Raw genomic sequence first — 26,796 nt, forward strand, 5'->3', positions numbered from 1 at the left:
TTTTAAATGCGCAGAGTGTACCAAATACTATTATTAGACCACTGAAGGGTGTCAATATTATGTGACGTTATTTGTTATTTATAGTTGGGATACTTGACCTTTAGCATATTTTGCTTATAGTGATATTAGGTCATTCTGACTTGCTCATGCCCTACACATTTTTATGTGAGATCGCTTTTTTGTGACATCCTGTGCCATCACTTTCTCCCTGTAGTACTCTTCAATCTTTATATTTGTATTATTAGGTCTTTGTATGTATTTATTTGCTAAATACATTTTGGTATATTTTTATATATATGGTCTTTGGGCTTGTTTGACTCCAAGTCTCTTATAGGGCTCATATATGGCGGAGTGCCCTTTGTTACTGGTCGCCTATTTGGCTATTTTCAGTATTCTACTTGTTTACATTTTGAACATGTTTTTTGTTTGGATATCTTTGATTACACGTGGGAAATGTTATTTACCATTTTGTGTGACATACTTCTCTGATTTAAGGGCGTAAGAATTAAAAGTTTGAAAATTGCAAAATTTGTCAAATTTCAGATTTTTCCACAAATAAACAAGTCATATCAAAGAAATGTTACCACTCTGATGAAGTACAATATGTCATAAGAAAACAATCTCAGAATCAGTGGGATCCATGGAAGCGTTCCAGAGTTATGACCTCATAACATGACAGTGGTCAGAATTGAAAAAAAAAGCCTTGTCATTAAGGTGAAAACTGGTTTGGGGGGTAAAGGGGTTAAAAACCAGATGATTTTCCGTTAACGCGTCTGAATCCGGCCCCGTTCACACTAGTGTCTTTCCAACCCTAGTGCTATCCATGTGTATGACAGGGCGCACAGCTACTGATCATCCATGTAGTGTTTCCCGTGAACGTTTCCCGCACCAATCGCAGCACGCGCTAAGCTCGTCCGTTTTTCAGACTGAGCATGGCAATGTCCTACACGCGCACTATCAGTCAGTGTAACATCACCACACTCATACATGGCTGCTAGCTTCATCACAGCACCTGAGATCAGGCCAGGTGATAGAAAAGAATTAGTCCCTAGGATTAGGAACATGTTACAGAGAGGAAGTAAGAGGCACATGTCAGTGTACAGGGCCGCCATTAGCACCCTGCAGGATAAGGCAATGTCTGGGAGGGGAGGCAGTGCACCCGTCCGCCCTGTCCTCGCGCTCCCCTGTCCATCCTGTCCCTTCGCTCCACCGGCTCCCCGTCCGTCCTGTCCTCTCGCTCCCCCGTCCGTCCTGTCCTCTCACTCCCCCGTCCATCCTGCCCTCTCGCTCCCCCCACTCCCCAGTCCGTCCTGTCCTCTCGCTCCCCCGTCCGTCCTGTCCTCTCGCTCCCCCGTCCGTCCAGTCCTCTCACTCCCCCGTCCGTCCAGTCCTCTCGCTCCCCCGTCCGTCCAGTCCTCTCGCTCCCCCGTCCGTCCAGTCCTCTCGCTCCCCCGTCCGTCCTGTCCTCTCGCTCCCCCCACTCCCCTGTCCGTCCTGTCCTGTCACTCCCCCGTCCGTCCAGTCCTCTCGCTCCCCCCACTCCCTTGTCCGTCCTGTTCTCTCGCTCCCCCCCCCCCCAGTCCTTTCCTCTCGCTCCCCCATTCGTTCTGTCCTCTCACTCCCCCTGCTCCCTTGTCCGTTCGGTCCTCTTGCTCTCTCATCCGTCCTGTCCTCTCACTCCCCCAGCTCCCCCATCCGTCCTGTCCTCTCGCTCCCTCGTCCGTCCTGTCCTCTCGCTCCCCCGTTCGTCCTGTCCTCTCGCTCCCTCAGCTCCCCCATCCGTCCTGTCCTCATGCTCCCCCTGCTCCCTTGTCCATCCTGTCCTCTCACTCCCTCATCCGTCCTGTCCTCTTGCTCCCCCTGTTCCCTCGTCCGTCCTGTCCTCTTGCTTTCCCGTCCGTCCTCTCACTCCCCTCGCCCGTCCTGTCCTCTCGCTCCTCTCGCCCGTCCTGTCCTCTCGCTCCCCTGTCCGTCCTGTCCTCTTGCTCCCCCATCTGTCCTGTCCTCTCGCTCCCCCTGCTCCCTTGTCCGTCCTGTCCTCTCACTCTCTTGTCTGTCCTGTCCTCTTGCTCCCCCTGTTCCCTCGTCCGTCCTGTCCTCTCGCTCCCCCGTCCATCCTGTCCTCTCGCTCCCCTAGCTCCCCCGTCCGTCCTGTCCTCTCGCTCCCCCTGCTCCCTTGTCCATCCTGTCCTCTCACTCCCTCGTCCGTCCTGTCCTCTTGCTCCCCCCGCTCCCTCGTCCGTCCTGTCCTCTTGCTCCCCCCGCTCCCTCGTCCGTCCTGTCCTCTCGCTCACTCATCCGTCCTGTCCTCTCGCTCTCCCGTCCGTCCTGTCCTCTCGCTCCCTCGTCCGTCCTGTCCTCTCGCTCCCCCGTCCGTCCTGTCCTCTCGCTCCCCCGTCCGTCCTGTCCTCTCGCTCCTCGTCCATCCTGTCCTCTCGCTCCCCCAGCTCCCCCGTCTGTCCTGTCCTCTCGCCTCGATCCCCCATCCGTCCTGTCCTCTCGCTCCCCCAGCTCCCTCGTCCGTCCTGTCCTCTCACTCCCCCTGCTCCCTTGTCCATCCTGTACTCTCGCTTCCCCTGTACGGTACCTCGTCCGTCCTGTCCTCTCACTCCCCCTGCTCCCTTGTCCATCCTGTACTCTCGCTTCCCCTGTTCCCTCGTCCGTCCTGTCCTCTTGCTCTCCCGTCTGTCCTGTCCTCTCGCTCCCCCTGCTCCCTTGTCCATCCTGTACTCTCGCTTCCCCTGTTCCCTCGTCCGTCCTGTCCTCTCACTCCCCCCGCCCGTCCTCTCGCTCCCCCGTCCGTCCTGTCCTCTCGCTCCCCCAGCTCCCCCGTCTGTCCTGTCCTCTCGCCTCGATCCCCCATCCGTCCTGTCCTCTCGCTCCCCCGTCCGTCCTGTCCTCTCACTCCCCCTGCTCCCTTGTCCATCCTGTACTCTCGCTTCCCCTGTTCCCTTGTCCATCCAGTACTCTCGCTTCCCCTGTTCCCTCGTCCGTCCTGTCCTCTCACTCCCCCCGCTCGTCCTCTCGCTCCCCCGTCCGTCCTGTCCTCTCGCTCCCCCAGCTCCCTCGTCCGTCCTGTCCTCTCGCTCCCCCCGCCCGTCCTCTCGCTCTGCCGGCTCCCTCATCCGTCCTCTCCTCTCGCTCCGCCCGCTCCCCGCCCTCTTTTGTCTCTCCATGCCCCTGTATGAGGAGGGCGCAGTACAATCCTGCGTGCCCCCGGCATCGCGCATCTGCCGCCTCCAGTCCCCACACTGACACGCCCTAAATCATTGTTCCCAGAGGTGGTCACTGAGGGGCTTCATGGCTGACCCTCCCCAATGGAATATTCGGACGTCGCGGGTCTCAGCTGTGAAGATGGACGTTGTGCTGCTGCTGCTGACTTTGGCACAAGGTACTGGCTGTTTGACACGTCTTTTGTCTGCATCCATACAGGTGGATGTGCACAGTGTGGGCTACTGCTGTCCTACAGGTGACCTGCCTCTCCTGCCCCCCCTCCCTTTCCTGCCCCTGCCTCTGCCTTTCCTGCCCCTGCCTCTCTTGCCCCTGGCTCTACTGCCCCACCTTTCCTGCCCCTACCCCTGCCTCTGTCTCTCATTCCCCTGCCTTGCCTTTCCTGCTTCTTCTGCCCCTGCCCTGCTTCTCCTGCCCCTGCTTCTTCTGCCCCTGCCCTGCTTCTTCTGCCCCTGCCCTGCTTCTCCTGCCCCTGCTTCTTCTGCCCCTGCCCTGCTTCTTCTGCCCCTGCCCTGCTTCTTCTGCCCCTGTCCTGTTTCTTCTGCCCCTGCCCTGCTTCTTCTGCCCCTGCCCTGCTTCTTCTGCCCCTGTCCTGCCTCTCCTGCCCCTGCCTTGCCTTTCCTGCCCCTGCCCTGCTTCTTCTGCCCCTCCCCTGCTTCTTCTGCCCTGCTTCTTCTGCCCCTGCCCTGCTTCTTCTGCCCCTGCCCTGCTTCTTCTGCCCCTCCCCTGCTTCTTCTGCCCTGCTTCTTCTGCCCCTGTCCTGCCTCTCCTGCCCCTGCCCTGCTTCTTCTGCCCCTGCCCTGCTTCTTCTGCCCCTCCCCTGCTTCTTCTGCCCTGCTTCTTCTGCCCCTGCCCTGCTTCTTCTGCCCCTGCCCTGCTTCTTCTGCCCCTCCCCTGCTTCTTCTGCCCTGCTTCTTCTGCCCCTGCCCTGCTTCTTCTGCCCCTGCCCTGCTTCTTCTGCCCCTCCCCTGCTTCTTCTGCCCTGCTTCTTCTGCCCCTGCCCTGCTTCTTCTGCCCCTGCCCTGCTTCTTCTGCCCTGCTTCTTCTGCCCCTGCCCTGCTTCTTCTGCCCCTCCCCTGCTTCTTCTGCCCTGCTTCTTCTGCCCCTGCCCTGCTTCTTCTGCCCCTGCCCTGCTTCTTCTGCCCCTGCCCTGCTTCTTCTGCCCTGCTTCTTCTGCCCCTGCCCTGCTTCTTCTGCCCCTGTCCTGCTTCTTCTGCCCCTGCCCTGCTTCTTCTGCCCCTCCCCTGCTTCTTCTGCCCTGCTTCTTCTGCCCCTGCCCTGCTTCTTCTGCCCCTCCCCTGCTTCTTCTGCCCTGCTTCTTCTGCCCCTGCCCTGCTTCTTCTGCCCCTGCCCTGCTTCTTCTGCCCTGCTTCTTCTGCCCCTGCCCTGCTTCTTCTGCCCCTGCCCTGCTTCTTCTGCCCCTGCCCTGCTTCTTCTGCCCCTCCCCTGCTTCTTCTGCCCTGCTTCTTCTGCCCCTGCCCTGCTTCTTCTGCCCCTGCCCTGCTTCTTCTGCCCCTGCCCTGCTTCTCCTGCCCCTCCCCTGCTTCTCCTGCCCCTCCCCTGCTTCTCCTGCCCCTGCCCTGCTTCTTCTGCCCTGCTTCTTCTGCCCTGCTTCTTCTGCCCCTGCCCTGCTTCTTCTGCCCCTCCCCTGCTTCTTCTGCCCTGCTTCTTCTGCCCCTGCCCTGCTTCTTCTGCCCCTGCCCTGCTTCTTCTGCCCTGCTTCTTCTGCCCCTGCCCTGCTTCTTCTGCCCCTGCCCTGCTTCTTCTGCCCCTGCCCTGCTTCTTCTGCCCCTGCCCTGCTTCTCCTGCCCCTCCCCTGCTTCTCCTGCCCCTCCCCTGCTTCTCCTGCCCCTGCCCTGCTTCTTCTGCCCTGCTTCTTCTGCCCCTGCCCTGCTTCTTCTGCCCCTCCCCTGCTTCTTCTGCCCCTGCCCTGCTTCTTCTGCCCCTGCCCTGCTTCTTCTGCCCCTCCCCTGCTTCTTCTGCCCCTGCCCTGCTTCTTCTGCCCCTGCCCTGCTTCTCCTGCCCCTCCCCTGCTTCTCCTGCCCCTGCCCTGCTTCTTCTGCCCTGCTTCTTCTGCCCCTGCCCTGCTTCTTCTGCCCCTCCCCTGCTTCTTCTGCCCCTGCCCTGCTTCTTCTGCCCCTGCCCTGCTTCTTCTGCCCCTCCCCTGCTTCTCCTGCCCCTCCCCTGCTTCTCCTGCCCCTCCCCTGCTTCTCCTGCCCCTGCCCTGCTTCTTCTGCCCTGCTTCTTCTGCCCTGCTTCTTCTGCCCCTGCCCTGCTTCTTCTGCCCCTCCCCTGCTTCTTCTGCCCTGCTTCTTCTGCCCCTGCCCTGCTTCTTCTGCCCCTGCCCTGCTTCTTCTGCCCTGCTTCTTCTGCCCCTGTCCTGCTTCTTCTGCCCCTGCCCTGCTTCTTCTGCCCCTGTCCTGCTTCTTCTGCCCCTGCCCTGCTTCTTCTGCCCCTCCCCTGCTTCTTCTGCCCCTGCCCTGCTTCTTCTGCCCCTGCCCTGCTTCTTCTGCCCCTGCCCTGCTTCTTCTGCCCTGCTTCTTCTGCCCCTGCCCTGCTTCTTCTGCCCCTGCCCTGCTTCTTCTGCCCCTCCCCTGCTTCTTCTGCCCTGCTTCTTCTGCCCCTGCCCTGCTTCTTCTGCCCCTGCCCTGCTTCTTCTGCCCCTGCCCTGCTTCTTCTGCCCCTCCCCTGCTTCTCCTGCCCCTCCCCTGCTTCTCCTGCCCCTGCCCTGCTTCTTCTGCCCTGCTTCTTCTGCCCTGCTTCTTCTGCCCCTGCCCTGCTTCTTCTGCCCCTCCCCTGCTTCTTCTGCCCTGCTTCTTCTGCCCCTGCCCTGCTTCTTCTGCCCCTGCCCTGCTTCTTCTGCCCTGCTTCTTCTGCCCCTGCCCTGCTTCTTCTGCCCCTGCCCTGCTTCTTCTGCCCCTGCCCTGCTTCTCCTGCCCCTCCCCTGCTTCTCCTGCCCCTCCCCTGCTTCTCCTGCCCCTGCCCTGCTTCTTCTGCCCTGCTTCTTCTGCCCCTGCCCTGCTTCTTCTGCCCCTCCCCTGCTTCTTCTGCCCCTGCCCTGCTTCTTCTGCCCCTGCCCTGCTTCTTCTGCCCCTCCCCTGCTTCTTCTGCCCCTGCCCTGCTTCTCCTGCCCCTCCCCTGCTTCTCCTGCCCCTCCCCTGCTTCTCCTGCCCCTGCCCTGCTTCTTCTGCCCTGCTTCTTCTGCCCTGCTTCTTCTGCCCCTGCCCTGCTTCTTCTGCCCCTCCCCTGCTTCTTCTGCCCTGCTTCTTCTGCCCCTGCCCTGCTTCTTCTGCCCCTGCCCTGCTTCTTCTGCCCCTGCCCTGCTTCTTCTGCCCCTGCCCTGCTTCTTCTGCCCCTGCCCTGCTTCTTCTGCCCCTGCCCTGCTTCTTCTGCCCCTGCCCTGCTTCTCCTGCCCCTGCCCTGCTTCTCCTGCCCCTCCCCTGCTTCTCCTGCCCCTCCCCTGCTTCTCCTGCCCCTGCCCTGCTTCTTCTGCCCTGCTTCTTCTGCCCCTGCCCTGCTTCTTCTGCCCCTGCCCTGCTTCTCCTGCCCCTGCCCTGCTTCTTCTGCCCCTCCCCTGCTTCTTCTGCCCTGCTTCTTCTGCCCCTGCCCTGCTTCTTCTGCCCTGCTTCTTCTGCCCCTGCCCTGCTTCTTCTGCCCCTCCCCTGCTTCTTCTGCCCCTGCCCTGCTTCTTCTGCCCCTCCTGCCTCTCTGTGTGTCTCCCCCATGCTGCCATTAGTGGGGCGGTAGCAGTGTGGCATTACAAACTTCTGTCCCTGCCTGTAGCTGCCGCCTTCCCAATACTGCCATGTGTGCACATGCCCCTGCACACCGGCAATGGGCAGGACATTGCTCTGTATTTACCATTTCCAGCTACTTAATTTTCTTAATAAAAGGGTCCTCCTGTGCCAATCGGCGACCCTCACCAACAGCTGCCAGCTAGGGTGGGCCCGTCCTTTGCACTGGAGCTTACCGGTGGCTGCGGATCAGTGGTCCTTTATTAGCCGTTTACACAGGCTGCCCGCCCTTCCCACGTGCACAGAAAGATGTGTGTGGACGGACTGTCATGTCGATGTGCTGCCGAGAACGATGATGTTTAAGCCTAACAATCCTTTCACCTTAGGCTGCCGTCACACTAGCAGTATTTGGTCAGTATTTTACATCAGTATTTGTAGCCAAAACCAGGAGTGGGTGATATATACAGAAGTGGTGCATGTGTTTCTATTATACTTTTCCTCTATTTGTTCCACTCCTGGTTTTGGCTACAAATACTGATATAAAATACTGACCAAATACTGCTAGTGTGACGGCAGCCTAGTAGATGAGTCTTTTGCTCACTCGTCGGCTGATTGGCAGTCATCGGCCAGTGTAAATGCACCCTCCGTATTTTTCTTTACTCAGCGTACAGTTGAGATTTGTGTGAGTGTAGCTGTGCCGCCGAGCCTTTCAGGTGGGCCTGTGTGCTACATCTGAGCTGCCAGGCATGAACTCAGGCCTACTTACTCTGTCACTGGTCCCCCATCTTGGTACATAGCAGGCTGGGATCTGGGTGTCTTGTATGATACAGCGCATTTATATCACAGACTTTATTCTTGGCCTCCTCCTCTCTTCATTTCAAGGGATTGTTTATAAAACATTGCAGCTGCTGTCCCGCATGATCCACCTATTGCTATGGGGTAATGTCTGGCATCCTCGGCAAACCGCTGAGATTGGTGGGGGAAGATGTGGCCAATCGGATGTTTGCAGGGGAATTGTCGAATTACGTAGCGGCCAGTCGGATGAATGAATATGAATGAATGAATGAACTGCCCATGCAGTTTGTGGATTTGTGATCTGTGCTACATTGGGTGCTTTGGCTCATATGTGAGGTTTCCAAGCAGAAGAACCCTTCCTCCCCCAGTATATTCCTAATAAAGGACATGAATGAGGGTTATCTCTAATGAATGTATAATAATAATAATAATAATAAAGGAAAACAATTGTAAAGTTTTAATGCTTTAATGTAATTTCTATGGTATAAAATATGAAGCTGATGAGAAGTTTTGACATTTTCAGCTTTTATACACTAGGGGGAGCTGCTTCTGACACGAAGACCTAGTGTACAGCTAGCGTGCTTTATGACTGCAGTAAATGTGGGCGGAGTCTGCTCCTTGGGTGACGTGATTCGTCCCTTTCTTGGTAAAGATAATGGAGAATGAGGTTTAGGGTCACAGCACGGAGCCATTTTGTTGGTGATTGCAATGAGACACTGACAGGTTGCATCATTGATTCTGGCTTTGGTTGTAACTGAGGCGAAAATGTAAATGGCGCCCCTCCCTGGAATGCAATATTAGTTCCTCTATGGTGTTGTTAGTGTTTGTTTTTATGGCTGGCAGTCATTGTCTGGTAAAGATCACCTGGTTACCTGATACCCAGGTCAGTACAATTAGGGCGATGACAAACTTGTGTATGTATATTTGTTTTTCCGTTGATGTGTTTGATATCAATTCGAGTACATATGTTTTCATTACTTTTTTTTTTCTTTTTTTTAGAGATGTGAGATGACTGAAAACGGCAATATTGATGTTTCGATTATTTTTTTTCCCCAGGAACAGATGGAACTAACAGCACTAAGGCTACGTTCACATTAGCGTTGTGCGCCGCTGCGTCGGCGACGCAACGCACAACACACGCAAAAACGCACCAAAACGCACGCAAAAACGCTGCGTTTTGCGACGCATGCGTTGTTTTTTGCCAAAATTTGGACGCAAGAAAAATGCAACTTGTTGCATTTTCTTGGTCCGACGCTTGCGGCAAAAAAGACGCATGCGTCGCACAACGCAACAAACAAAAACGCATGCGTCCCCCATGTTAAATATAGGGGTGCATGACCCATGCATCGCCGCTGCGTCGCCCGACGCAAACTATCATAACGCTAGTGTGAACGTAGCCTTAAAGATCCTAATAACATAGGTGGAGGTGTAGTTTGAGCTGGATCTGGTCACCGCTCACGGGTACTCAGTCATCAGAGCGGAGCAGTCATAATTAGGGTTGAGCGAAACGGATCGTTTCATGAAACCCGACCCGACCCCTGTGGGGGGTCGGCCATGCGGTACGCGACTTTCGCGCCAAAGTCGCGTTTCGTATGACGCGCTTGGCGCCATTTTTTTCAGCCAATGAAGGGGTGTGGGCAGAGTGATGACATAGGTCTTAGGGGCGTGGACGCCTATCGCCATGTTGTCGCTTGTGCGCTGTAGCGATTTGTACTGTGTAACACGAGAGAGAGAGAGAGAGAGAGAGAGAGATCCCATCATCCGACGCCTGCTGCCACTAATAACAGCGAGAGCAGGAGCGGCTGATGGGAGTATTCATCTGCTGCTCCTTCATTGTAAGTAAATAATTAACCCCTTCCCGACCTTTGACGCATACGCTGCGTCATGAAAGTCGGTGCCATTCCGACCCATGACGCAGCATATGCGTCATGGAAAGATCGCGTCCCTGCAGGCCGGATGAAAGGGTTAACTCCCATTTCACCCGATCTGCAGGGACAGGGGGAGTGGTAGTTTAGCCCAGGGGGGGTGGCTTCACCCCCTCGTGGCTACGATCGCTCTGATTGGCTGTTGAAAGTGAAACTGCCAATCAGAGCGATTTGTAATATTTCACCTAAAAAACTGGTGAAATATTACAATCCAGCCATGGCCGATGCTGCAATATCATCGGCCATGGCTGGAAACACTTATGTGCACCCACCCCACCCCTCCGATCGCCCCCCCAGCCCCCCGATCTGTGGTCCGCTCCCCTCCGTCCTGTGCTCCGCTCCCCCGTCCTCCTGTCCGCTTCCCCGTGCACCAATCACACCCCCTGTGCTGCAATCAAACCCCCCCGCACTCCGATCCCCCCCCCCGCACACAGCGACCCCCCCGTGCTCCGATCCACCCCCCCCGCACAGCGATCCCTCACCCCGTGCTCCAATCCTTCCCCGTGCTCCAATCCTCCCTCCCGTGTTCCGATCCACCCCCCCCCCATGATCCGATCCACCCCCCCGTGCTCCGACGCCCCCCCCGTGCCCTGATCTCCCCCCCCTTATACTTACCTGGCCGCCCGAGGTCCGTCCGTCTTCTTTCCTGGGCGCCGCCATCTTCCAAAATGGCGGGCGCATGTGCAGTGCGCCCGCCGAATCTGCCGGCCGGCAGATTCGTTCCAGAGTGAATTTTGATCACTGAGATATAACCTATCTCAGTGATCAAAATAAGAAAAATAGTAAATGACCCCCCCCCTTTGTCACCCCCATAGATAGGGACAATAAAAAAAATAAAGAATTTTTTTTTTTTCCACTAAGGTTGGGGTAAGAACTAGGGTTAGGGCTAGGGTTAGGGTTAGGGGTAGGGTTAGGGTTAGGGGTAGGGTTAGGGGTAGGGTTAGGGTTTCGGTATGTGCACACGTATTCTGGTCCTATGCGGATTTTTCCGCAGCGGATTTGAAAAATCCACAGTGCTAAACCGCTGCCGATTTATCGTGGATTTACCGCGGTTTTTCTGCGCATTTCACTGCGGTTTTACAACTGCGATTTTCTATTGGAGCAGTTGTAAAACCGCTGCGGAATCCGCAGAAAGAAGTGACATGCTGCGGAATGTAAACCGCTGCGTTTCCGTGCAGTTTTTCCGCAGCATGTGTACAGCGATTTTTGGTTCCCATAGGTTCACATTGAACTGTAAACTCATGGGAAACTGCTGCGGATCCGCAGCGTTTTCCGCAGCGTGTGCACATACCTTTAGAATTAGGCTATGTGCACACGGTGCGGATTGGCCGCTGCGGATCCGCAGCAGTGTTCCATCAGGTTTACAGTACCATGTAAACATATGGAAAACCAAATCCGCTGTGCCCATGGTGCAGAAAATACCGCGCGGGAACGCTGCGTTGTATTTTCCGCAGCATGCCAATTCTTTGTGCGGATTCCGCAGCGTTTTACACCTGTTCCTCAATAGGAATCCACAGGTGAAATCCGCACAAAAAACACTGGAAATCCACGGTAAATCCACAGGTAAAACGCAGTGCCTTTTACCCGCGGATTTTTAAAAAATGATGCTGAAAAATCTCATACGAATCCGCAACGTTGGCACATAGCCTTAGAGTTGGGTTGGAATTAGGGTTGTGGTTAGGGTTAGGGGTGTGTTGGGGTTAGGGTTGTGGTTAGGGGTGTGTTGGGGTTAGGGTTGTGATTAGGGTTACGGCTACAGTTGGGATAAGGGTTAGGGGTGTGTTGGAGGTAGAATTGAGGGGTTTCCACTGTTTAGGCACTTCAGGGGGTCTCCAAACGCAACATGGCGCCACCATTGATTCCAGCCAATCTTGTATTCAAAAATTCAAATGGTGCTCCCTCACTTCCGAACCCCGACGTGTGCCCAAACAGTGGTTTACCCCCACATATGGGGTACCAGCATACTCAGGACAAACTGCGCAACAATTACTGGGGTCCAATTTCTCCTGTTACCCTTGAGAAAATAAAAAATTGCTTGCTAAAACATCATTTTTGAGGAAAGAAAAATGATTTTTTATTTTCACGGCTCTGCGTTGTAAACGTCTGTGAAGCACTTGGGGGTTCAAAGTGCTCACCACATATCTAGATAAGTTCCTTGGGGGTCTAGTTTCCAAAATGGGGTCACTTGTGGGGGGTTTCTACTGTTTAGGCACACCAGGGGCTCTGCAAACGCAACGTGACGCCCGCAGACCATTCCATCAAAGTCTGCATTTCAAAAGTCACTACTTCCCTTCTGAGCCCCCACGTGTGCCCAAACAGTGGTTTACCCCCACACATGGGGCATCAGCGTACTCAGGAGAAACTGGACAACAACTTTTGTGGTCCAATTTCTCCTGTAACCCTTGGGAAAATAAAAAATTCTGGGCTAAAAAATTATTTTTGAGGAAAGAAAACGTATTTATTATTTTCACTGCTCTGTGTTATGAACTTCTGTGAAGCACTTGGGGGTTCAAAGTGCTCACCTCACATCTAGATAAGTTCCTTTCGGGGTCTAGTTTCCAAAATGGGGTCACTTGTGGGGGGTTTCTACTGTTTAGCCACATCAGGGGCTCTGCAAACGCAACGTGACGCTCACAGAGCATTCCATCAAAGTCTGCATTTCAAAACGTCACTACTTCACTTCCGAGCCCCAGCATGTGCCTAAACAGTGGTTTACCCCCACATATGGGGTATCAGCGTACTCAGGAGAAACTGGACAACAACTTTTGGGGTCAAATTTCTCCTGTTACCCTTGGGAAAATAAAAAATTGCGGGCTAAAATTCATTTTTGAGAAAATAATTTTTTTTTTTTATTTTCATGGCTCTGCGTTATAAACTTCTGTGAAGCACTTGAGGGTTCAAAGTGCTCACTACACATCTAGATTAGTTCCTTTGGGGGTCTAGTTTCCAAAATGGGGTAATTTGTGGGGGATCTCCAATGTTTAGGCACACAGGGGCTCTCCAAACGCGACATGGTGTCCGCTAATGATTGGAGATAATTTTCCATTTAAAAAGCCAAATGGCGTGCCTTCCCTTCTGAGCCCTGCCGTGCGCCCAAACAGTGGTTTACCCCCACATATGGGGTATCTGCATACTCAGGACAAACTGGACAACAACATTTGTGGTCCAATTTCTCCTATTACCATTGGCAAAATAGGAAATTCCAGGCTAAAAAATCATTTTTGAGAAAAGAAAAATTATTTTTTATTTTCATGGCTCTGCATTATAAACTTCTGTGAAGCACCTGGGGGTTTAAAGTGCTCAGTATGCATCTAGATAAGTTCCTTGGGGGGTCTAGTTTCCAAAATGGGGTCACTTGTGGGGGAGCTCCATTGCATAGGCACACAGGGGCTCTCCAAATGCGACATGGTGTCCGCTAACAATTGGAGCTAATTTTCCATTCAAAAAGTTAAAAGGCGCGCCTTCCCTTCCGAGCCCTGCCGTGTGCCCAAACAGTGGTTTACCCCCACATATGAGGTATCGGCGTACTCGGGAGAAATTGCTGAACAAATTTTAGGATCCATTTTATCCTATTGCCCATGTGAAAATGAAAAAATTGAGGCGAAAATAAATTTTTTGTGAAAAAAAAGTACTTTTTCATTTTTACGGATCAATTTGTGAAGCACCTGAGGGTTTAAAGTGCTCACTAGGCATCTAGATAAGTTCCTTGGGGGTCCAGTTTCCAAAATGGGGTCACTTGTGGGGGAGCTCCAATTTTTAGGCACACGGGGGCTCTCCAAATGTGACATGGTGTCCGCTAAAGAGTGCAGCCAATTTTTCATTCAAAAAGTCAAATGGCGCTCCTTCCCTTCCAAGCCCTGCCGTGCGCCCAAACAGTGGTTTACCCCCACATATGAGGTATCAGCGTACTCAGGACAAATTGGACAACAACGTACGTGGTTCAGTTTCTCCTTTTACCATTGGGAAAATAAAAAAATTGTTGCTGAAAAATCATTTTTGTGACTAAAAAGTTAAATGTTCATTTTTTCCTTCCATGTTGCTTCTGCTGCTGTGAAGCACCTGAAGGGTTAATAAACTTCTTGAATGTGGTTTTGTGCACCTTGAGGGGTGCAGTTTTTAGAATGGTGTCACTTTTGGGTATTTTCAGCCATATAGACCCCTCAAACTGACTTCAAATGTGAGGTGGTCCCTAAAAAAAATGGTTTTGTAAATTTCGTTGTAAAAATGAGAAATCGCTGGTCAAATTTTAACCCTTATAACTTCCTAGCAAAAAAAAATTTTGTTTCCAAAATTGTGCTGATGTAAAGTAGACGTGTGGGAAATGTTATTTATTAACTATTTTGTGTCACATAACTCTCTGGTTTAACAGAATAAAAATTCAAAATGTGAAAATTGCGAAATTTTCAAAATTTTCGCCAAATTTCCGTTTTTATCACAAATAAACACAGAATTTATTGACCTAAATTTACCACTAACATGAAGCCCAATATGTCACGAAAAAACAATCTCAGAACCGCTAGGATCCATTGAAGCGTTCCTGAGTTATTACCTCATGAAGGGACACTGGTCAGAATTGCAAAAAACGGCAAGGTCTTTAAGGTCAAAATAGGCTGGGTCATGAAGGGGTTAAAAAATAAAAAGGCATGGGTTTCCCTGTATTTTTGATAACCAGCCAGGCAAAACTCACAGCTGGGGGCTACAACCTTCAGCTGTCAGCAAGGCTGGTTATCAAGAATATAGGGGTCCCCACGTCTTATTTTTCAATTATTTAAATAAATAATTAAAAACAAAAGGCGTGGGGTCCCCCCATTTTTGACAACAAGCCTTGCTAAAGCAAACTGGGGGCTAGTATCCCATTTTTGACAACAAGCCTTGCTAAAGCAAACTGGGGGCTAGTATTCTCAGGCTAGTAAGGGGCCATGGATATTGCCCCCCTAGCCTAACAATTGCAACCCACAGCCGCCCAGAAAAGGCAAATTAGATGCGCCAATTCTGACGCTTTGCCCGACTCTTCCCGCTTGCCCTGTAGCGGTGGCAAATTTGGTTAAAATTTGTGGGGTTGGTGTCACCTTTGTATTGTCCGTGACATCAAGCCCACAGCTTACTACTGGGGAGGCGTGTATAAGACACATATCCATTACTAATCCTATAGTTGTATGGTAAATAAACACACAGCCAGAATAAAGTCTTTTATTTCAAACAAAACACACTTTTACTTTTTTATTTAAAAATAACAAACAGTTATACTCACCTAACGCCTAGTCCACCGAAGCCCTCGTCTTCAGGTCAAGTGGGAAGAGTCCGGCAAAGCGCTAGAATTGGCGCCTCTAATAGATGTGCCCTTTCTGGGCGACTGCGTGTGGCTATTTTTTAGGCTGGGGGGGCAATATCCATGGCCCCTTACCAACCTGAGAATACCAGCCCATATCTGTCTGCTTTAGCAAGGCTGGTTGTCAAAAATGGGGGGGGGGGGACCCTACACCGTTTTTTTAAATAATTAAAAAATACAGAGTGGTGACCACTAGGGTTGAGCGACTTTTACTTTTTTAAGATCGAGTCGGGTTTCGCGAAACCCGACTTTTACCCTTCGCCACGACAGCACCCACAATGACAGCACCCACAATGAGAGAGGGATCCGCCCATAGGAACAGGAAACCTACAGAGATAAAAGGGCGGTCCCCCTCTCCTCCTCAGTTGGTTTCCTGTTCCTATCGGAAATCCCTGGATAACCTGCAGCACGAGGTGGTTGGAGCACCTCCATCTTACCTGACCCATGCACCCGCCTGTTCAATCTCCTGGTGAGCGGCAGGGGCTGCGGCGTCAGTAGCACCGTCGGGGGAGCCACTGTATCCAGCCTCCCCCCTCGTCTGATTACGTTCCCGGCAGGTTCCGGGCGCTAAGCCCGGCCTATGGAGAGGAGGACGCAGGAGCGTGAGGAGGACGCAGGAGCGGCGCTTCTAGAGGCCGGCGGCGGCAGCGTCTCCGGGTAAGTGCGCTCGGCCCTGCTTGAACCGGAAGTAGTGAAAGCACTTCCGGTTCGCGGCCTAGAGCGCGGAGATCACCGCCCTTTTTAAAATGGAGCCGGGACACAGAGCGATTGTGCTCAGAATGTCGTCCCCAACGCATGAGGAGCATCCACCAGCGGTGGAGCAGGTGAGCGCTGGAAGAGACAGCAGCGCTAAAACTGCAAAGTCCACAGCAGGAAAGAAGAGTGGTCGCGCTGTTATGGAGTCTGACACTCATGTAAGAAGGAGTAGAGAATCAGATCTACTTAGAAGCCGCACAGCGTCCCCTCCTCCAAGACCGGTATAATGAATGCTTCACTGGGTGAGTGTATTTAATCCTCTACCTATAAGCTGATCCCTTCCTTCTCTACCCTCTCCCCATAGGCTAAAAGGACAAGTAAAACAAAACATAAAGAATGTGCCCTGTGTATACAACCCTTGCCGGATTCATATCCAAAGAGGTTGTGTCAAGATTGCATACAGCAAACCCTAAAGGATGAGGCTGCAGTTACCACCACTAACATCAGGGCCATAATTAGACAAGAGATTCAATCTCTAGGATCGAAATCCCAGAAAAAACATGGGAGTAAAAGCCGTCCCCTTCCTTCTAGTTCAGAGTCAGAAGAGGGGTTAATCCGGTCCTCTAACACCTCGGAATCATCATCTGGTTCTTCTGAGGATGAGAGCGGAGCATGTTTTCCGCTGGACAGCATAAATAACCTTATTAAATCAGTAAGGAATACCATGGGTTGTCCAGGCACTAAGGAGGTTAAATCGGCCCAGGAGATTATGTTCGCAGACCTAGGTCACAAAAAACGCCGAACTTTCCCAGTGGTCTCCGCCGTGAAAGATCTTGTAAAAAGAGAATGGGACAAGCAGGGGAAAGGGTTCCTTCCCTCCTCTTCAAAAAGGCGTTACCCCTTCAGTGACGAAGAGTTAGAGATCTGGTCCAAGGTGCCAAAAGTGGACGCAGCAGTGGCATCCATCTTAAAACAATCGTCCCTCTCTGTGGAGGATGCAGGAATCTTACTCGACCCATTGGACCGCAAGACTGAAGCTCTTCTTAAAAGGTCATGGGAGACAAACACAGGGGCCTTTAAACACGCCATATCGGGTACTTGCACAGCTAGGTCACTATTGGTATGGATTGACCAGCTGGAGCAGCAAATTAAGGGTAAAGTGGCAAGAGAAAAGATCTTGCAAACAATACCTTTAATTAAGAGCGCTACAGCATTCTTAACAGATGCTTCAGTGGACTCCTTGCGGCTGGCAGCAAGATCAGCAGGCCTTGTCAATGCAGCCCGGCGTGCCCTTTGGTTAAAGAGATGGAAAGACGATGCACAATCTAAATCAAGATTATGTACAATCCCGTGCCAGGGTGAGTTCCTATTTGGGAAGGTTCTTGATTACCTCCTTAATAAAGCAGGAGAAAGAAGGAAGGGATTCCCTAAACAGTTTCTTCCTTCTTATAGGAGAGCGTTTAGGAGACGGCCATTTAATAGGAGAAGGCCGTACGAGCCGCAAAGAGAGCGTTGGGAAACGAAGGAGAAACCGAAAGGTGCCTTATTCGGTAATCCCGAAACATCTAAACGTGGCAGATACCATCAATGATGAAATTCCGGTGGGTGGAAGACTGAAGTTCTTTTACCATCAATGGAAACATGTAACTTCAAATCAGTGGATTCTCCGCCTAGTAAAATCCGGATTAAAATTAGAGTTCTTTAAAATCCCGCAGGATACTTTCATTATCACATCACTGAAAGCGCCGGAACAGCAAAAAGCGCTTCAAATAGAAATTCTAAGCCTTCTGGCTAAGAATGTTCTTGTAGAAGTACCAAAAGATCAGGAAGGGAGGGGATTTTATTCCCCTTTATTTCTGGTTTCAAAACCAGACGGTACTTTTCGTACTATAATTAATCTAAAAAGACTAAATTCCTTTCTGTACAATCATACGTTTAAAATGGAATCAATAAGATCTACGATTAAACTTTTGTTTCCTAGGTGCTTTATGGCACGTCTAGATTTGAAGGATGCGTACTACCATCTTCCCATTTATGCGGAGCATCAACAATACCTCAGAGTGGCGGTACTTCTACAAGGCCGGATCCGTCACTTTCAATTTACAGCCATGCCGTTCGGCCTGTCCATGGCTCCTCGGGTTTTTACAAAAGTTATGCTCGAGGTGATGGCTTTTTTCCGTCATCAGGAGACGCTAATTGTACCTTATCTAGATGAATTTTTAATAATTAGAAATTCAGCCTCTCAGTGTAAAGAGCGATTGACTAATACTATTTTATCGTTACAGGCTTTGGGTTGGATAGTGAACTTCAAAAAGTCCAGACTACATCCGGAAACCCGTCAGTCCTTCCTAGGACTAGTTTTGGACTCTGTAAGTCAAAAATGCTTTTTACCAGAATCCAAAAAATTAACAATTTCAAAAATCTCTATGGCAAGGGCAAAACCTCAGATGTCCCTTAGAGATGCCATGTCTCTCTTGGGCTCACTTTCCTCCTGCATTCCTGCCGTACAATGGGCTCAATACCATACCAGAGCCCTACAGCACCAGACACTCCATGCGCAATCTCGCTGCCATGGTCATTTGAATACGAAAATTACTCTATCTAAAGATGTGCTGGAGTCACTTCACTGGTGGTTAAATAGAACCCATTTGTCCAGAGGAGTCTCATGGTCAATAACACCCTCTAAATTAGTCACTACTGACGCAGGACCAGAAGGGTGGGGGGCCCATCTGGATAAGTATGTAGCACAAGGTCGCTGGAATTCATCAGAGATCCAGCAGTCCTCCAACTGGAAAGAGCTCCGAGGATCTCATATCAAAATCCTGTCAGACAACACGACGGTCGTCGCATATTTAAATCATCAAGGCGTAACTCGATCAAAAAGTCTGATGTCTTCAGCGTCAAACATCTTCGACTTAGCAGAGCTCAATTTTCTATCACTCACAGCTCTCCACATCAGAGGTATAGAAAATACAAGGGCCGACTTTCTAAGTCGCCACACGCTACGTCAGGGAGAATGGACCCTCAACCCTCAGATATTCAAAAACATAGTGGACATGTGGGGTCTTCCGCAGATAGATTTATTTGCAACCAGGAACAACAGACAGGTACGAGCATTCGCTTCCTTGAATGTGGCAGACAATCCAGACATGATAGACTCGCTCCAGTATCCGTGGAACTACAATCTGGCATATGCCTTCCCTCCAATGATGCTAATCCCATTAGTCATCAAAAAGATAAGGGAAGAGAAAGCGAGAGTAATATTGATAGCACCTTTTTGGCCAAAGAGGCCCTGGTTCTCCTGTCTTCAAGCGATGTCAGTCTGCGATCCCTGGATTCTGCCAATGACACCAGACCTACTGTCTCAGGGTCCGTTCTACCATCCACAAGTGAAGGGCCTCCACCTCACAGCGTGGAACTTGAGAGGCAGATTCTAACATTAAGAGGGTTCTCACAAGAACTGATTAGTACTTTACTGTTAAGTAGGAAGAGATCCACGACTCTTATATACAGCAGAGTATGGAGGAAATTTCTCAACTTTCATACGGAACCCTTCTCTAACAAGGTTCCTATTAGAGCCATTCTTGAATTTTTACAAAAAGGTCATGAGATGGGATTATCTGTTAATACCTTGAGAGTTCAAGTGTCTGCCCTAGGAGCCCTCTATAGTGCTAACATAGCGGGTAATAGATGGATAGCAAGATTTGTTAGGGCATGTGAACGATGTACTCCGGTTCATGTCCCACGTTTACCACCCTGGGACTTGAATCTAGTTCTAGACGCCTTAACTGGTCCTCCCTTTGAGCCCTTAGATTCTATCACTCTAAAAAATGTCACATACAAGGTAGCTTTATTGGTAGCCTTAACATCGGCCAGACGAGTAGGAGATATCCAAGCCCTCTCCATAGACCCTCCATTTTTAATGACGTATCAGGACAGGGTGGTTCTCAAACCAGATCCATCATATCTCCCTAAAGTAGCGACAAAGTACCATAGAACTCAGGAAATTTTCTTACCTTCCTTTTTCGATAATCCACTAAATCCAGAGGAAGAGAAACTGCACGTTAGACGTTAAAAGAGCAGTCCTAAGCTACATAGAGAACCCAGTCCTGCAGACAGAGTAGGGCTCTGTTTGTAACTTTTCAGGGTCACCGAAAAGGCCACGGTGTCACGAAAGCTACCTTATCCCGCTGGATCAGAGAGGCTATCCATCTTGCATACTTGTCAAAGGGCAAAGATCCTCCAGAGGGAGTAAAGGCGCATTCAGCTCGAGCCGTATCATCCTCGTGAGAATAAAGACATCTCCATCGAGCTTATATGTAAGGCCGCAACCTGGTCGTCGCCTTCTACCTTCTATAGACATTATAGACTTGATCTGTCTTCTACATCTGACTTGGCATTCGGGAGAGCCGTCCTTAGTAACATAGTAACATAGTAACATAGTTAGGTAGGCCGAAAAAAGACATTTGTCCATCCAGTTCAGCCTATATTCCATCATAATAAATCCCCAGATCTACGTCCTTCTACAGAACCTAATAATTGTATGATACAATATTGTTCTGCTCCAGGAAGACATCCAGGCCTCTCTTGAACCCCTCGACTGAGTTCGCCATCACCACCTCCTCAGGCAAGCAATTCCAGATTCTCACTGCCCTAACAGTAAAGAATCCTCTTCTAGTACGGTGATCCCACCCAGGTGAAGGTTCTCTGAAAATCTCTCATTGTGGGTGCTGTCGTGGCGAAGGGTAAAAAGCCGGATTACGTACCGGTAATGCCCTTTTAATGAGCCACGACAGCACCCTGTCACTTCCCACCCTAATAGCTATTTATACAAGATATTCTCATGGGTGAATATAGATAACATATAAACAAATTGTGGATATATTTATACTAATTTAACAACGGCGGTTCCTCTTGTACTCTGAAAAACAACTGAGGAGGAGAGGGGGACCGCCCTTTTATCTCTGTAGGTTTCATGTTCCTATGGGCGGATCCCTCTCTCATTGTGGGTGCTGTGATTGTGGGTGCTGTTGTGGCTCATTAAAAGGGCATTACCGGTATGTAATCCGGCTTTTCTCAAAAGTAGAGTCGAGTGAAATTGGCCGATTATCGCGAAAAGTCGGGGATCGACCGAAACACGAAACCCAATGCAAGTAAATGGGAAAAATCTCTCTCTCTCTCAGAAAAGCTGGTGTTGCAGATTGCAATTCGCTACAACACAAGCGATAAGATGGCGATAGGCATGCACGCCCCTGAGACTTATGTCATCACGCTGCTCACACTCCTTCATTGGCTGAAAAATGGCGCTGAACGCGTCATACGAAACGCGACTTTGGTGCGAAGATCGCTGACCGCATGGCCGATCCCACACTAGAATCGGGTCGGGTTTCATGAAAACCGACTTTGCAGAAAGTCGGCGATTTTTGAATTTGTCCGATCCGTTTCACTCAACCCTAGTGACCACTCTATTCTTGATAACCAGTCTTGCTGAAGCTGACAGCTGAGGGTTGCAGCCCCCAGCTGTGAGTTTTGCCTGGCTGGTGATCAAAAATACGAGGGAACCCACTCTGGTTTTTTTTTTTTTTATTATTTACAGCGCAAGAGCCGGATGATGAATACTCCCATCAGCTGCTCCTGCTCTCCCTGTTATTACCTGCAGCAAGCGTCGGATGATGGGAGCTGTAGTCCCATCAGCTGACACCAGTGATCAGAGATAAACTTTATTTCTGCGATCACAGCTGCATGCTCACGATGTCTTTTTGATGGCGTGGGAACCGTGGCTCTCTGACCGGCAGGGATGATTTCACTGCTGATCAGAAGCAGTGTTTGCCATGCTGTCGTGCACATGACAGCGTTGCAAACACTGGATGTGCAGGCACCCCGTTCAAGTGAATTGGGTGCGGGTACTGTTCTGATACCCGAACCCAAACTTTTTGTAACTGTTCGGACCCGAACATCCAGGTGTCCACCCATCTCTAGTCCTGGTGCCCAGATCTGTAAATTACCGCTCTTCGGTAATCTTAGTGATCAGATCAATGCAGCTGACAAAGATTTGACTTTCTACTCTGATCATAGTGACAGTGACAGAGGGAGATTGTAACTAAACGCATAGTTTTGGGCTACAATAAAAATGGCGCCGTCTACAGTTGTGAATTTGAGCACGTGCTGTGGCATGCACACAGTTAACAGCTGATGGAGCTACGGATATAGGGTCAGATGCCAACTGCAGTCTCCTATGGCCTGGGGCCTGCGTATTTGCTGTGTGTAGTGTTGTCCCTGACTTCCCCTGACGAAGACGTATGGGTTACGGCGATACACTTGGGGTCCTTCCGGGGTCCCCCACTCATATCCCCTGCTGTTTGGACATTCCTGCCTGGCTCATCTTTTCCGGGCTTTCCTACTGTGAGTGTCCTTTCTGGTACATTTTGCCATTTTTGGCCATTACTCCTTCAATGTTTTATCAGTCATTGGTTATCATTAACGATCCTACAAAGTATTCGGCCCCCTGGAACTTTTCAACCTTTTCCCACATATCATGCTTCAAACATAAAGATACTAAATGTAAATTTTTGGTGAAAAATCAACAACAAGTGGAACACAATTGTGATGTTGAATGAAATTTACTGGTTATTTAAAATTTTTGTGGAAATTCCAAAACTGAAAAGTGGTGCGTGTGTAATAGAGTGCAGGGTTGAGTATGTCACCACGGAACAGACAGACCCACTGTTGAGGGGAATTTATTAACAGGAGTAAGATTCTCCTCGCAGGGAGTAAACAGGGGGTTAATAGAGGTAAATCAAACAGTAAACAGTTAAGCAAGAACAAAAGGGTTAACGAGTGTTCTTGTGACTTATCAGTCCAGGGAGGTCCTGACTGGAGGGTCCTAATTCAAGCGTGGGTACAGTCACCAGCAGAGTCCGCTTTCATGTACTCACAAGATGCAGTCTTTAGCTTTTACAGCACAGCCAGGAATCAGGGGCTCCGCACTGTTAAGTCTCTCACCAAGAATCACAGTCTCTGTACTGATACTGCGGAGGCTAGGGAATATGTCTCTTCTCTGTTTCCTGGAAACTCTGGGGTTAAGTCTCTGCAGCCTGTTCTTCTCAAAGTGAAACTGAAACCGGGAAGTAGCCGTCAGTCACTGCCCAGGAGTCTCTGTAAGCCTGGCAGCTTCTCTGTAGTAATGTCACACACACACTGGGCAGTTACTTATCACACTCAGGGATCTTTGCTTGTCCCTGCGGTCACCAGGGCTGCGGTCACCAGGGCTGCACTCGAGTCACTGTCAGGGGAAGAGTCTTCTCAGATTATGGAGGCTTTCAAGTCCCCACTCTCACTCCAGCCTTAGTGCCCTCACGGGGAGCACTCTGTCATGGGGAGCGCGACGCTGCAGCCTGCCCTCTCTCTGTGCAGCTGTCCCCTCTCTCTGGCGCGCTCTGCTCTCCCGCACTTTTCTTACCACACCTCCGTCTCTTCCTCCCTGCCCCAGCCGTCACATGGTCCCTAGTGTCCAGAGCAGAAAGTCTTCCCCCCGACAACCCAGCTGTCTGACTAAGTGGTTCCAGTTAAGGAGCAGGGAAAGCAACCTCCTTACACGTGCAATATTATTCGTCCCCTTTACTTTCAGTGCAGCAAACTCACTCCAGAAGTTCATTGTGGATCTCTGAATGATCCAATATTGTCCTAAATGCCTAATGATGATAAATATAATTCACTTGTGTGTATTCAAGTCTCCGTATAAATGCACCTGCTCTGTGATAGTCTCAGGGTTCTGTTTGAAGCACAGAGAGCATCATGAAGACCAAGGAACACAACAGGCAGGTCAGTGAAACTGTTGTGGAGAAGTTTAAAGCCAGTTTTGGATCCAAAATGATTTCAAAAACTTTAAGCATCCCAAGGAGCACTGTGCAAGCGATCATATTGAAATGGAAGGAGTATCATACCACTGCAAATCTACCAAGACCCAGCCGTCCCTCTAAACTTTCATCTCAAACAAGGAGAAGACTGATCAGAGATGCAGCCAAGAGGCCCTTGATCACTCTGGATGAACTGCAGAGATCTACAGATGAGGTGGGACAGTCTGTCCATAGGACAACAATCAGTCGTACACTGCACAAATCTGGCCTTTATGGAAGAGTGGCAAGAAGAAAGCCATTTCTCAAAGATATCTATAAAAAGTGTCATTTAAAGTTTGCAACAAGCCACCTGGGAGACACACCAAACATGTGGAAGAAGGTGCTCTGGTCAGATGAAACCAAAATCGAACTTTTTGGCACCAATGCCAAACGATATGTTTGGCGTAAAGGCAACACAGCTCATCACCCTGGGCACACCATCCCCACTGTCATACATGGTGGTGGCAGCACCATGGTTTGGGCCTGCTTTTCTTCAGCAGGGACAGCGAAGATGGTTAAAATTGATGGGAAGATGGATGGAGCCAAATACAGGACCATTCTTGAAGAAAACCTGTTGTAGTCTGCAAAAGACCTGAGACTGGGATGGAGATTTGTCTTCCAACAAGACAATGATCCCAAACATAAAGCAAAATCTACAATGGAATGGATCACAAATAAACGTATCCAGGTGTTAGAATGGCCAAGTCAAAGTCCAGACCTCAATCCAATCGAGAATCTGTGGAAAGAGCTGAAAACTGCTGTTGGGCAAGAATTTCAGTCTCTCGATGTACAAAATTGATTGAGACATACCCAAGCGACTTGCAGCTGTAATCGCAGCAAAAGGTGGCGTAACAAAGTATTAAGTTAAAGGGGCCGAATAATATTGCAAGTCCCACTTTTTAGTTTTTGAATTTCCACAAATTTAAACTAACAAATTTTGTTCAACTTCACAGTAGTGTTCCAATTTACTTTTGGTATCTTTATGTTTGAAGCATGATATGTGGGAAAAGGTTGAAAAGTTCCAGGGAGCTGAATACTTTCGCAAGGCACTGTATTTGACTGATCTGTTACTCACAGCGCTCATAGTATAAACCCAGGTTTTTGGGGGGGTTTCTTACATTTACCCTAATTGTAGGGATGCTCTGTGCTGATTCTCCAACGCTGAGTTTTTTCTTCCTTATTGGTCCCTTTTATATTATATTTAAGGTACCGTCTCACAGTGACACTTTGGTCGCTACGACGGCACGATCCGTGACGCTCCAGCATCGCTCCAATATCGCTCCAGCGTCGTAGACTGCGGTCACACTTCGCAATGCATGACGCTGGAGCGATAATTTCACGACGTATTTGTGATGTAGAAGCTGTTGGTTACTATGCGCACATCGTATACAATATCGTGCACACCTTTGTTACACCATGCGATCATGCCGCCACAGCGGGACACTAGACGACGAAAGAAAGTTTCAAACGATCTGCTACGACGTACGATTCTCAGCGGGGTCCCTGATCGCAGGAGCATGTCAGACACAACGAGAGCGTAAGTATATCGCTGGAACATCACGAATCGTGCCGTCGTAGCGATCAAAATGCCACTGTGTGACGGTACCCTTAGGCTATATTGCCTCAGGGTTATAAGATTGCATTGCACTTATTGTATGTGTTTATTGCAGTGGGTTTGAGTGGTGGTTCTCACATTGTTTTTACTTTTGTTTTCGGTTACTGCAATTGTGGGTCAATTAAATTATTATATTTTATTATTTTGGTGTAGTGTGCATGCCTTACAGTAGTGCTTTTCTTCTTTTTGGCATCATTAGTGTTGTCCCTGACACACACCAGCAAATAAAAATGTCAGCGCCCAGTGACTGATGTGATAAATAGCAATAAAATACATACTAGTTGGCCCATGCAAAATGTTCGCACATTGGTTGTCGGGGGTGCAGGCAATTTCAGGAAATCAAACTGGTCAAATGCTAATGTATTTAATGAGATGATGAACACAGAGAGGTATTTCTATATGTATATTGGTAATACAATAAATTGGTTTGATAAGTAGAGGCAAAAATAATGTCTTGAGGTTGTGGTGCCACCTGCAGGTTGTTTTTTTTTCTGTAGGTTTCTGAAAATGAATGTTTAAACTGTATTTATTGATCAAATCATGAATGTGTGGTTTGTTTGTGTCATTTCTTGCTGAAGGGGGCAAGTTTACCTTTCAAATGGTGTATTATTTGTGTGTGGGGGGTGAAGTAATCACCGAAAAAGCAGTGCATGTTTACAAATGTGTTTGCATATGTGAGTCACCTGCAGTGAAGTGTGCAATCCTCAAATTTGCCTGAAATAGGCTGGGCAAGCACTTCAGCAAGCTAGAAAGACTCCAAGGCAAATACCACCTGCAGGTAATTTGACCTTTTGAAATGGTTTATCATTTGTGTGTGTCGGTGGAGTATGTTTCCACGTTCAGGAAACGCTGCGTTTTTGACGCTGCATTGAGCCGCAGCGTCAAAAACGCAGCGTCCAGATGTTACAGCATAGTGGAAGGGATTTCATGAAATCCTGTCTCCACTATGCATTAAAAGATGCATGTGGCAGACCCGCGAAAACGCACATGCGGCGCGTCTTTTAAGAACGCAGCATGTCCTTACATTGCAGAAACAACGCAAGGACAGCGTAGGTGACCTGCCAGTGACCTCAGGTGCAGATTTGGTCAGGATTTTACCTGCATAAAATCCTGATGAAATCCTGATGCAATCCTGAACGTGGACACATACCCTTAGGCTTCTTTCACACTTCCGTCAGTACGGTGCCATCACAAAGAGTCGGCGCGACGTACCGACGGAAGTGTTTGCTTTCACATTTCCGACATATAGAAAATAGAAAGATGGCTGACAGCACTCACTCATTGGGGCGCCCGTTCCATGTCCAGGGAACCTTCCTGGATATCCCAGATAGCTGATAACCCAATACTGAGCCGCTGCTGGCATATGTGCCCCTATTACTGCACCTGCTCTGTGGTTCTCTGTGCCCTCTAAATCCTAAAGCACCCCTCTATAGTATAGTAATACTGGGTGCAAGTGCCCTAGAAAACAGTGCCCATATTTTACCCCCTAGAAAGTAATATTGCCCTGTGTGCCCCTTTGATAGCCACAGTAACCTGAGTTCCCCTATAACAATAAGTGCCCACTTTACATTTAATA

At 49.9% G+C, this 26,796-nt stretch overlaps 1 protein-coding gene across 1 annotated transcript in view; it reads left to right on the forward strand.

Annotated features, from left to right (window-relative positions):
• Positions 1–3,166: 3,166 nt before the first annotated feature.
• The window catches only part of TMEM132A (transmembrane protein 132A), a 286,572-nt gene continuing 262,942 nt past the window's right edge, over positions 3,167–26,796 (forward strand). The window contains exon 1 of the mRNA XM_069752992.1: positions 3,167–3,391. Within this exon, the coding sequence (XP_069609093.1) occupies positions 3,301–3,391 (91 nt within the window). The 5' untranslated portion in view covers positions 3,167–3,300. The remainder of the gene's footprint in view (positions 3,392–26,796) is intronic.

This window comes from Ranitomeya imitator, chromosome 2, assembly GCF_032444005.1.
Source record: "Ranitomeya imitator isolate aRanImi1 chromosome 2, aRanImi1.pri, whole genome shotgun sequence".
In the NCBI taxonomy this organism is placed as follows: Eukaryota; Metazoa; Chordata; class Amphibia; order Anura; family Dendrobatidae; genus Ranitomeya; species Ranitomeya imitator.